General features: G+C 46.2%; 1 protein-coding gene across 1 annotated transcript; it reads left to right on the forward strand.

Moving 5' to 3' along the window:
* The first annotated feature begins 4,296 nt into the window (after positions 1-4,296).
* Positions 4,297-8,433, forward strand: LOC136509106 (stem-specific protein TSJT1-like). Its single transcript, XM_066503914.1, has 5 exons — positions 4,297-4,626; positions 6,868-7,111; positions 7,228-7,348; positions 7,543-7,652; positions 7,986-8,433. The coding sequence occupies exons 1-5, from the start codon at positions 4,424-4,426 to the stop codon at positions 8,022-8,024; spliced, it is 717 nt and encodes a 238-aa protein (XP_066360011.1). The 5' UTR covers positions 4,297-4,423; the 3' UTR covers positions 8,025-8,433.
* The last annotated feature ends 4,459 nt before the right edge of the window (positions 8,434-12,892 follow it).

Below are 12,892 nucleotides of genomic sequence, written 5' to 3' on the forward strand. Positions count from 1 at the left end.
AAAAAATTGCCGCCTCACTCGAAGTTAGATGGTCCTATCCGCCAATCCAACCATACACTTAATGAAACTAGTGGTTCATCTCCACTTTCACCCACCCAATCAAAACTATATAATTTTGTTTGTTGATAAGTGCATTTTGTTTGGTTGATAAAAGCCTCTTACTATTTTCGTCAATGTTTTTCAAGTAGGCATAATAGTCATTTTAGTTCCTCAACCATCTTTCAAGATTTAGTTTCATCCTTGAACTTTCATAATAGTTGTTTCACTCCTCGAACTTTACTTTAGGTTTAGTGTCATCCTAGGACTATCAAGTGATCATTTTAGTCTTCAAATTTTGTACTTTGGGCTCAATTTTATCCATGAACTATCAAGTGCATTTCATTCTAGTTCCTGAATGCTCATAGTTGAGGGATGAAATTGAGCCCAAAGTGCATATTTTAAGGACTGAAATGGTCACTTTAATAGTTCTTGGATGAAACTAAACCTAAAAGTAAAGTTTGAGAATTGAAATGATCATTTTGAAAGTTCAAGGATGAAACTGAGCCTCAAACGATAGTTGAGGGACCAAAACTTCTATTTTGCCTTTCAAGCAGAAAAGTAATACTATACCCCATCCGTCTTAAAATATAGTGTATAAAAGAGATTCAAAAATTATACTAGTTTGCATTAAATAAGCATACAAATTTAGTAGATATTATATTATTGTTACTGTCATTAATCAAGCAATCCCTAGTTGATCACGCTGCTGATTGTTCTATACACGCAGGATTTAAACTGATTATGAAATAAAGCACCATGCATGTTGCACACGTCTTTTGTACTCTTTCTTATTCTGTTTTAAAATTTCAAGATACACTTTATTTCTGAACAAATGAAATTGAGCTGTGCCAAACGAGGCCGAAGTATCTTATACGATCATGGGTTGATGAGAAAGATTCAAATGAAGAACAAATTTGTGGTGACAACTGACAGTGTCCTAGAAGGTGCCAAGTCCAACCACTTACATGATGTGGCCCAGCAATTGAAGGAGACAGTTCTTGCTCACCCCTCCTGATTCTTTTGCAGTGCACCTAGCAGACCACTAATTAAGCTTCAAGAACACGATCAGGAGAAGCTAACACAAAATTCAGAAAGGCCACATGGGCTAGATTCCCTCTGTCAGTCCACGAGCCACACAAAAAAAAAAATCGAAAATCTGTGGGTCATTGTCTTATCCAATATCCAATGCTGTGGGCGCCCATTGGTTTCTGAATAGGAAAAATCTTTCCACCAGTTTCTTCCCTTGTTCACATACGGCGAGACTTGAGAGATAGAATTCTGCAAGAGGATATTACGATTTTAAAAACATTTACATTTTTTTTTTTGCGAATTACAGAAGAACTGGTAAGGCCTGGTCCATCCTGGGCTATGTAAAGCTACTTGAAGTCAGAATAGTGGCCACAATCAAAAGAAAAATCAACAGTAAAATTAACATTTGATTTGTGCAGTCAAACCTAACTAACTAGTTTGATCAAATGATATTTATACAGTGTATATACTTCGTATATGTGAAGATCATATGCCTAATATCATAGAACAAGCTGTATTATTAGATTTTTATAACCTTTCTTAAATACTTAAATATACACGATGCCAAATAATTTAATTTGTTGGTGAATTGGCATTTCTCGTAGACTTGTAGGTCAGTAGATAAAAAAACATCACTTTCAGTAACAATTGAAGTAAGCTGATCCATCACATTCACCTAGACAAAGAAAGCAACGTTAGGGTAATTATAATTAGCACTACTGTATCCTGTGTTTTGCCTGGGTTATTTGAAACAGGCAGTATCAAATGAAATAACCGGACGGTGCTCAAAAGAAAAGTACAAATAAAAAAAACTATATATATTCTCCTCTCTTTGTCTCCACGTCATCGCGTCAATTTATTGCCACAAATGTCGAGCCACTTGTCCACACGATTCCTTTGCTCGTTGTCACCGCAGGAATATCTTCAAGTTTTCTTTTTTCCTCACCAATTAGCGAGGGGACTGATGTAACATGGCACTCCATCTAGTATCTAGTATATTGCAGGGTTTTGTTTTGTTCATATGTGAATACTGACTAATCAGCATGTATCACGGCATACATAAGTTTATCTATTCTTGATATAACGTCAATCACTACCAAACGAATTGATGAGAACTTTAGGTCAAAAATAACGGAGTATTTCTATTGTGCTTACAGACTACATATATATGTATGAAAATGGTCTGAGACTCAAAGCGATAGCGATAAACTGAATAATTGGAGATAAACCCTTTGGAACTGTATGTTCAATTTGGTGCGAATACTTGGTAAAAAAAAGAATAGTTAGCACTATATGTGCGAATTGTTTTGGATTCCTCGTGGTTGAATACGTCTGGATCCGTGTTCTAGACGTTATGGGGCAATTCTGATGAGTAGTGTATATATATACTGCAGGAAGGACAGGAGGAGGAGGGGCCCTTCTCCTGTAGTAGCTCAGCCAATCTGCAACTGTGTTGTGCTGCGTGTCCCATCCATGTACGTGTTTGGCAACATGCATGAAAAAATGTTCTGAGCAGCTCGATTTCTGCTATGTCATTTCAGCCAGGCTAGCTGTTTGAATTCATTGTGTTTCCTTTCGCATGACATGTCCATCATGAACGTAACAATCACCAGATTAATTAATCTCCAAATTAAATTAAAGCGGATCTGATCTACTACTACTATAGATTCTATTCGCTAGGAATTTTATCGGCTGATGAGAATCATTGGGACAGACTTTTTTTTTTTTTGAGACGCATTGGGACAGACTTGTTTGACGATGGAAATCATGAATTGTAGCTAACAGTGACCTCCTTCTATCCGATCCGGTGGGGAATTTTGCTTAATTAGCTTGTTGACGATGACGATCCTACCAAAAACAAGCTGGCGATCGAGGAGGTGAATCTTGATCCGATCCCTTTGAGCTAGAGGCTGTGAGAATTTTGGTAGCCAGTGGTTACGTGCAGCCAACGGGCCGGGGATGGAGACACGACACGTCCGTTTCACTTTCACGTATGCTTATTAGTGGAGGTCGTTTTTTTTATGGCACACACACACACACACCATTATTGCATTATCTTAGCATATATATGGCGATACGTTAGGGGAAATTGCAAATGAGCGTGTGTGTGTTGGTGCGTGTCTAGCTAGTGGAGTGGAGCAACCTGGAGTGCAGCGTCAGTCACTGTTGTTGCTGAAAGAGTGGCGGATCGATTCCGTCCACCAGGGAACCGGCCCGTGAATCGATCAGCGCGTGTGGTGTGGGATTCCCCCGTCGCCTGTTTTCTGCTGGATGTCCCACAGGAGTAGGGACATGACACGGCTGGTATATTTATAGCAGTAGCAAAAAGCAAAACCAGGCCCATATTTGATATTATATCCTCCCCTCCCTGCGTACGTCTCCCACTCCCTGGCGTTTTGGAGAGAGTATTGGCGGCAAATGCACGGCCACGGTGTGCTCTCGCCGGCCGGCAATATCTGCCGGAAGCGCCGGGGTCGTGGTCGTCGTGGGCTCGTGCACGCGTGGCAGCGGCTGCGCTTGGGCCCACCGGCCCCCGCTCGCGCGCATCACCAGCCTCGTCCTCGATCGGCTCACGTCGCGCGTACTGTGTCTGTGTCACCCACCATGGATGCTTGGACCCACGCTCCAGAGCCACAGACCCTTGTCCTGACTTCCTGCGTCGTCTTCTCCCTCGCGTCGTCCGTTGCCCTGCTCCCACGCACGCATGGTCCCCGTCGCAAACGCACCATTGCTCGCGCTGATGATGGATGGATGCCGCATGGCATGGCCCATGATGGTCCGTCCCCAGATACACCCGTCAGCACAAGCCTGTCTCTCTTCTTTCTTTTTCCAGAAGAGAGAAAACAAAAAAAACTTGGCCAAAGCTCTGAGCTTTCCGTGTCAAATACATGCACTGATACCACACGCACTGATAGCCGGAGGGGTTAGATGGTAAGACACGGTTGATGCTATTACCTGCAAGCACCGGCACTGCCACGTCACGTCCGTCCTCAGTTCACGAGACCCTCACCTTCGCGTCGCTGCTGCTGCTGGTTTCCACAGTGAAACCACGGTGCGGCGGTGCGCCAAAAGCGAGCCGAGCCGGATATATATATATATATATGACAGAAAAGATTAGCAGCGCTGGATGACAGCTGGGGTCCACGTCACGCCATTAGCCGCACCGCACCCGCCTTCGTCCCCTTCCCTTCCCCGTTCCCCCCTATATAAACCTGAAGAGTGTGGAAGGAAGCAGCAGCTTCGTATGCTACCTTGATCCATCAGCAACTTCGTCTGCTTGGGGGGAGATTAGGAGTAGGTGTAGGATTACTAGCTAGTTACTAGGAAGGAGGTGTGACCGTGTGAGTAATCGAGGATGTTGGCGGTGTTCAGCGGCGGGGTGGTGGAGGTGCCGGCGGAGCTGGTGGCGGCGGGCAGCCGGACGCCGTCGCCCAAGACCAGGGCGTCCGAGCTCGTCGGCCGCTTCCTGGGGGCCTCAGAGCCGGCGGTGTCCGTGCAGCTCGGCGACCTCGGCCACCTCGCTTACTCCCACACCAACCAGGCCCTCCTCCGCCCAAGGTATATACATACAATACATACATACCTGCTCTGCTTGCATCCTCCATGGACGACGACGACGACGTCCCATGGCTGGAGGATCCTAGTACAGGAGTATCTCTCTTTTGTTTATTATTAAATTAAATTGTTACGATGCTGATCCGTCGAGTCAAAAATCTAGCAATTCCCCTTTTCCACTGGATTCATGGATGGGTTTCCCACTTTCTGAGATGCTTGTTTGCGTAGATCAGCTGCTAGTTTTCGTATAAAATACTGTATTTATTTATTTATTTGTATGTATGTATATCTATATCTTCTTCATCAGTTACTAACCGCATGATCTCAGTCAGTCACACGTTACCAACCGCACGTCTTCTCTCTCACAAGTCACACCCACACATACGAAGAGGGAGGACAGGGAGAAGCAGAGGGACAGAGACAGATGATTTTCTGTTACATAGTCATCATTCAGGCTGCTGCTAAATTCGACTATTTTCCGGAATTAATTTACTGATGACCAGATATTAGTAGTATGTATGATGAATCTATGGCTCACAAGCCACACCCACTTGTGCCAATAATTGGACATCATGCAGACAGATCTTTCTCCTCCTTAACGGATGACATGTTGCTGTTCTGAAACAAAAGTGAGCAACAATAATAGACACTGTTGTTTCCTCATCCATTCCTGTAGGGCAGGACCATGCCACCAACCCGACTTGGCTTATCGTTTTCGTACCTGATAACTGTTAGCCCCTAAAATTAGCTAGGAACAGGGGACCACTCCACACTTAGTTTTGCGTACCACTGGGATTTTCAGGCCACAAAAAGGGATATTCATTTTTACATAATACATACATATGTTAATGGTCCAGAAATTCAGAAAACCAAATAAATATACACCAATAAATACACTAGAAGATTGAAGAAGATGAACAGAAGCACAAGACACTAGTATAGTACCAACAACACATGTGGCTTGCTAAGGCATACAGCGTCTAGACATATCTGGACATCGCTGACTCTGCTTGAAATCCAATTTCTAAGGTTACCTGCGCCAAAGGGTTGGTGATATGATCAGATCACTTCACATCGTCACAAAGGAAGAAAATGGGAAGAAAGCTTCACCGATGTATACCTCTGACATGGACATCTCGAAATAGAAATATTATTATGTTTGTTTATTTTTATGATGATAAAAAAGGAGGCCTTGTTTTTCCAAAAAGAAAGTGATCTTCTTCCCCTATGCTGCTGGGGCAGGGTGCAATTTGCACGTCCACATCCTGCCGTCTGTTAGCTGACTTGCCAACAAACGAACCATGGAGCAGAGCCTCATATTCTCCGTCTCCATTAGGCGGCTGCTGAATTAGAAAGCGACAGGCCTATGCCATCTATGGTTAATTGAATGAACACAATACAAATTTAATTACTAGATTCATGAGCAGCGACAGTATTTAGTAACTCTGATTCGGTCACTTTTTTTTTGTCCACACCCACATGGTTGGCATCATAGTACAGGGAACACACGCACAGGTCGCTTTGGTATGGTAGTGAGTGGTAGTGTGTGGGCAATCCAGGTTTGCTGCCCACAGATCTGAAGAAAAGTAAGGTAGTCCATCCTGCACGCACTAGATGGGCCAGGAGGGCCCGCGGATGGGGCTATGATTTGTGGACCCTGATTGATCTGTGTGCTCTTGTGTCTTATCCTACCACTCTACCAGTACTAGGCTGATTCACTGAAGTAGTAGCATCCAAGGAATGAGGAATCCCATTCCTTCACTCCATTCATTCAGTTTTGACCTTTTCTTCTTTCAGTGCTTACTTGAAATCTGTGTTAATTACCCCTTTTCGTACATGTCCAGCTTCGTATCATGGAATCCATGTGTTTTCCCTTTTGTTAAGAACAAGCTTAAGTACTCTAAATCTCTGGTGTTAGGTGCATCTGTACCGCATCAAGTCAAAACGTCCCACCTAATTACTCTGAACCCTGAATGACAATGATGACCATGTTCTTCAGTGAGTGAATAATTTCATCATTCAATAAACAGGTGAAATTAAGGTGCTTGTTCTAGGCACCACCAACCAAACACACCCACCAACGATGTTCAGCATGCTGGCGTTTCTCATATTTGTTTTTTTTTCCTACCCTATGCATAATGCATTGCATGCACCGTGCAACATACAGTTGCTGAGTCACAAGTCACAGGTCACACAACTGATGCCGACAAAAGAAAATTTGTGTTCTTGCTGAACGCTGACCAGGTCGTTCGCGGCGAAGGACGAGGTGTTCTGCCTGTTCGAGGGCGTGCTGGACAACCTGGGGCGGCTGAGCCAGCAGTACGGGCTGTCCACCAAGGGCGCCAACGAGGTGCTCCTCGTCATCGAGGCCTACAAGACGCTCCGTGACCGGGCGCCCTACCCGGCCAGCTTCATGCTCGCCCAGCTCACCGGCAGCTACGCCTTCGTGCTCTTCGACAAGTCTACCAACACCCTCCTCGTCGCATCTGTAAGCTTACTATCTCTTAAGCAATGGATGGATGTGCAGTATCGCATTATATATGGTGATTCAGTCTATTTATTTACCTCGGATTCGTATCGGTGTGATGGGATTTGCTCTCTCAGGATCCTGAGGGCAAGGTGCCGCTCTTCTGGGGGATCACTGCCGACGGCTGCGTCGCCTTCTCTGATGACATTGACATGCTCAAAGGATCATGTGGCAAATCGCTTGCGCCTTTCCCACAAGGTAATTAACGCACGCGACCTCATCAAGCAACTGTGTGATCATGTCTTGGCTTGTGTGTTGCCAAGCACCAAATCTCTGAAAGTGTTGCTTGCCAACAACTGCTGAACGCAGTCTGAAGCTTAAAGTTTCTGTGCAGCAGTCAAAGAGCCCTCATCCTCAGTTTAGCTGATCTCATATATGCTGCATTATTGTAGGTTGCTTCTACTCTAACGCCCTTGGAGGCCTGAAGTGCTACGAGAACCCCAAGCACAAGGTCACTGCCGTTCCTGCAGATGAAGAAGAGATCTGTGGTGCAACTTTCAAGGTAAAAGAAAATGGCTTTAATTCTTGTACATGATCAACTCCAGTTTTATGTACTAGTTACGTCAGAGATGCATCAATCATGCAATGTCTAGCACAGTACTAGTAATAAATCGGAGCACTCACAACAAGGAACTCTGCAGTCTGCACAGTTTTGTTCCTAGTGAGTAGGAATCATAACTGCAGAGGAACTGAGCATGACGATGCTAATTGACTTAACGACAGAGCTAACTGTTTTCCATTCAGATTTTATATATCTCCGCAGAATTTGTATATGATGCAATGCTATCTATGCGCTGTTGACTGACCCACACGAATTTGTAATTTGTGATTGCAGGTGGAAGGGTCTACAGTCCTGACAGCGCTGCATTATTAGGCGATTTCCGTGTGGAGGCGTGGATGTGGCGCAATGCAATGCAGAACTCTGTACATGGATGGTGGTGTAACATAGTGGCAAGTCATATGTTCATGCAACTGAATCTATCTGTATCATCTTTCATCATCATAAAAGAGAAGTACTGGAGGCACTTAAGGGGTGATGCTTGTGTGTGTACCTGTATCCCTAGCTGTTCAACTTACATGGAACTTGGTAGTTGAGACATGGTTGCGTGGAACGTGAAGTGTGTAATTTGTTCCGAATAACAAAGCTTTGTTTCTCCATCGTCGTTGTCCGTGTGATGACAGATGATGAATGTTGATGTATATAGTTGCTTGATGCTGCAATAATTCAGAAGAAAGACTTGTACTAGTATAAATACATACATCAACTCTAGTTTGATTTTGCATCCAGCCCAACCACGAAAAAGTGCAAAAGTTCAACAGGCTCACAGCAGCACTTGATGCGCTCGTACAGGCCCAGCCCGATATCTGTGGTCTTCTGGGCCATTGTCTATTGCCTCACGTCAATACGGAGCGGGCCGTTTTGTTCAAGTCTCCGTTGGGCTAGTTGTAGCCCAGCTCTGTTCCCCACCTCTGCAACTGCAACCCGCCAACCCGGCCCCCATGGGCCCAGATGGCCGCCGAACAAACGCGACCCCGCCGGCGATCCGCATCTCAGAGAGCTTACCGGCTGCATCGCCTCCGCCGCTCCGTGGCCACCGGAGCTTGGCTGCGCTGAACCTACACTACACCCCTGCGGATGAATCGGAATACTGAGGGGGGAGGAATCGGATTCCCACCACTGAATCCATTTTGGGGGTTGATTTCGACAGAAGGCATGCCAACCCACAGGTAAGCACAACTGACAATCTGAAAGCTTGCAGGGGTTTCTATGGGCAGGACGAAAGGCTTAACAGCGTGTTTCAGTTCTTACCGAAAAAGCATACTGCATTGCAGTATTTTGTATTACTGCCAAGATATCTCCCCGATTGATTGCTTTAACACAATTAAGATGAAAACCATATTTTAGAATATTATTGTGCAAAGAGAGTATAAGATAGATATACAGGGACAGGGTCAGTAGGTACCATTTGTCTAGCTGTGCCATTTGATTCTCTCTCTCGCTCCTCTATTTCTCTTGCATTAACACTTTCCTTTGGGAAACATTTGTACATTTTTTCCTCACAAAGCAACCCTATTGCTAACTCTTCTGTTGTTGCGTTGTCTGCTCGAAACCATGGGTTGATGAAACTGACATGACCAAGATCCATGAAGCAGCTAGTACGCTCAACAGTCAAGACAGAGGGGCTGACGATGTCCGAACACCGAGGAGTTTCCGACGTAGCTGATGATGTCCGAGCACCGAGGAGTCCCTGGCGTAGCTGGCGATGTCCGAGCACCGAGGAGTCCCCGACGTAGCTGGCGATGTCCGAGCACCGAGGAGTCCCTGGCGTAGTTGGCGATGAAGCACGAGCGAAGAACAGTCTGGTCAACTGGTCAGCGGCGAAGTGAGCATTAAGTAGAAACGACCGGCAAACAGTCCGATCAACTAGTCGGCGACGAAGTCCATGAATCTAACGGTCTGACCAGTTGATCGGTGGAGAAGTCCGAGCACCAGGTGGTCCGATCACCTGGACGATGATCCTGCAATACAAATATGTAGAACGGGTAGTACATGATGTAAAAATATATGAACTCCGGAGAAGAATCAGCAATGGTGATAAAATAGCGTATGCAGCTCGGCGATCAGTTGGTGTGAAGATGTATTTATATTTAATATAAATTGTCCGACCAGTTAATGTGTAGCCGAGTCTTCAGCCCTACCTAGCCCGTTAACCATAATGCGGAGCGCGGAGCCCGTGTGCGTGTAGGAAGAACAAAGCGTCGCTAAGGAACCACTGCCGACCACCCATAACGCAGAGGGTAGACGCTCGTGCACGTGTAGGGAGGAGCCAGAGACAGGGCCATCTCTGAGGACATCCGAGAATCAACATGACTGTTCGGGGGTTTGAAAAATCGTTTGGAGAGCAAACATGGAGAAAACAGCTCGAAGAAACATTATGACGATATACGGAGATTAGAAAATATTTAGAAGAATATTAAAGCGTGACTTAGCTTTAGACAGAATGTCTGGTCAGCGGCGTATGGCGTTATCTGGTCGGCGACGCGGGCAGCTCGCTTAGCGGCTCGCTTGATGGCTGGAACGAAGTTGATCTCGTGTTGGAGTAGGACGGACGTAGTCGGAGCTTGGCGGTGTCAATCCGCGTACGGAGACGTGCGGCGTGGTTGTCGAAGGATGTCGACGCGAGCAGCCAAGTTGCCGCGAAGGATGTGGATCTTGAGTTACGCCATCTGGTTCGCCGGGGATCAACGCGCACGAGCCCCTTCCTAAGGCGCCAACTATCGACAAAAGATGCTCGGCAGTCCATCGAGGGGTATCCCGCGATGGTAGATTTGTCGGTGGAGGTGCGCGTAATCAGGAACCGGATGGTGACACAAGGTGTAGAGACAGCGATTTAGACAGGTTCGGACCGTCTGATCGATGTAATACCCTACGTCATGTGTCTTTGGTTGATTGTATTGAATATGAGATGTATGAAGATGTCGACTAGGGGACCACTGCCTCTTTTTATATACTCTAGAGGGGTAGGGTTATAAGGAAAATATCCTATTTGGTACTATACAATATCTTACGATGCACGTCGACCAGTGCCGTGCACGCCTTGATCTTATGGGCTGGGCCACCTCTGATGGTGCGGCCCATGTCTTGTGTTGTGGATACCAGAAGTCATACCCCCACACCTTTGATGGTGCCGCCGCCGCCCCAGCCCGCTCCCGCGTCGCCGCTTCAGCCCCGGCCCGCACCCGCGCCGCCACGCCAGTCCTACCGCCGTCGCCCCCGCCCGCCCCCCCCCCCCCCCCCCCCCCCCGCGCTGTGCCGCCGGAGGAGGAGGAGAAAGAGAGGAGGAGGAGGAGGAGGAGGAGAGGAGGAGAGGAGGAAGAAGGAGGAAGAGAAGGAGGAAGGAGGAAGAGAAGGAGGAAGGAGGAAGAAGGAGGCGCCAGCCCCGCCGCCGCCCTCGCCCGCGCCCGCACCGTCCCCGGCGCTTCCCCAGCCGTCGCCTTGTCCACCGGTGCCCTGGCCCCTTCACCACCGCTGTAACACCTCTGGTGTTTTGACCTAGCACTAAAATTTGACATGTCATCATATGCATTGCAAAGCATTCATAAAGTAGAAAATTTTGAATGCATTCAATAAATAAGCTTTATTTCATAATGTTGTTATTTCATGTGATGTGATTCAAAACCCTAAATAAAGATCATGACCACAAGGGTCAAATTTCATGTGATCATGTGTCATTTGACTCAAATAACCCTAATGGGCCATGTTACTGGACAAAAATCAAAGTTAAAGCAAAAGGTAAACAAATCAAATTTGAATTCAAATTCAAATCATAAAAGTCATTTTTGCCCCTTTTGACTAATTCAAAATCCATTTGGAATTTGGGGTTGTGACAAAAAGCAAAGTTGAAGCTTATTTTATAAGGATCAACTTTGGTATTCAAATTTTTTCAAGTTTACATATAAAATTTGGAGTAATTTTTAAATGATTCAAATGCTCAAATGCACCCCAAATTCAAATTTCAAAATGGAGGCAGAAATTTGAAAATGTTCTTTGAAGCAAAGTTGTAGAGTTTGAAAAGTTGAGCAACTTTCATTTTTGGAGATTTTCAACTTCTTTAGAAAATTTGTGAGTAATTTGCAAAATTAACGCAGTGCAATTCTGTAAATATTTCAAAATTAAAAATCAGCCGAGCGCCACCTCTCTGCTTGCCGCCGGCGCCACGTTGTTATCACCGCCGATCATTTTGCGCCGCTTCCTCGCGCATTGACACGCAGCCGGCACCGTGGCGAGCTCGGGCGTGAGCTGTCGACGCCGGCGCGTTCCTCCCATCTATAAATAGCAACCACCGCCACCGTCGTCCCCGTTTTTCCCCTCTGCTCTGCTTCGCCGTCAGCTAGCTCCGCCGCTCGCTGTAGCCACCGTCGAGCCGCGTCCGTCGTGCCCAGCTACGCCAACGCGATCGCCTTGGCATTGTGCTTCTCTGTGGCTTGCTCACGTCGCTTGGGTTGGCTGGAATCGTCCGGCGCAACGTCTTCTTCCCCGAGACCGGCCGGAGCTCCGCCACCATCGACTCAACGTGGCCAGGCTGTTCCAGACCGTCTCCGTCTTCACCAAACACACCGGCGTGATCGTGGTGGGCTACTGAACGCGATACTCGCTTTGTTTTAGACTCTACTGCACCGTTGCCGGGGTTACGCCGTGAGCCGTCGTGCCCAAGCCGCCATGGCCGGCGTGGAGCTCTCTCCGGTGCGCCTTCTGCCATTCTAAGGGCTGGGATGGATTCGTAGGATGGTGTAGATCATTTGGGTGCGGTCTGCCTCGCCGGAGCGTCACCGTCGGCGCATTTTGGGCCGGCCAGTGATGGCAGCGCCGCCGTGACCTGTATGTGTCACTGACGAGTGGGGTCGGGTTGTCAGTGAGAAAGGAGGAGAAGAACAGTGAGGTTTTATTATTTTCTGATTTTGAATAGTGCTGAATCTTTGGAAATTTGTAGGAAAATAATCATTGTTCCAAAAATTCTGAAATTTTGTGTGTAGCCTATGTACATGCTCTAGTATGGTTCAAAAATTTGAAACTTGAAATTTGAATATATTTTTAATGTTCAAATATTTAGTCCATTAATTGATAAATGCAATTTCCATGATTTTTGTAGGCCACTGAATAATTCCAAAAATTATGAAATTTATTTTGGTACACTAATTTGACATAAGGAAGCTTACATAAAATTTTGAGGTCATTTGGAA

This window comes from Miscanthus floridulus, chromosome 15 (genome assembly GCF_019320115.1).
Source record: "Miscanthus floridulus cultivar M001 chromosome 15, ASM1932011v1, whole genome shotgun sequence".
Classification (NCBI taxonomy): Eukaryota; Viridiplantae; Streptophyta; class Magnoliopsida; order Poales; family Poaceae; genus Miscanthus; species Miscanthus floridulus.

Excerpts from the sequence above, each read along its gene's own strand:
- LOC136509106 (XM_066503914.1), top strand. The coding sequence starts at position 4,424 with ATGTTGGCGGTGTTCAGCGGCGGGGTGGTGGAGGTGCCGGCGGAGCTG. Across the intron at positions 4,627-6,867 it reads CAGGCCCTCCTCCGCCCAAG|GTCGTTCGCGGCGAAGGACG; the intron begins GTATATACATAC and ends AACGCTGACCAG. Across the intron at positions 7,653-7,985 it reads TCTGTGGTGCAACTTTCAAG|GTGGAAGGGTCTACAGTCCT; the intron begins GTAAAAGAAAAT and ends TTGTGATTGCAG.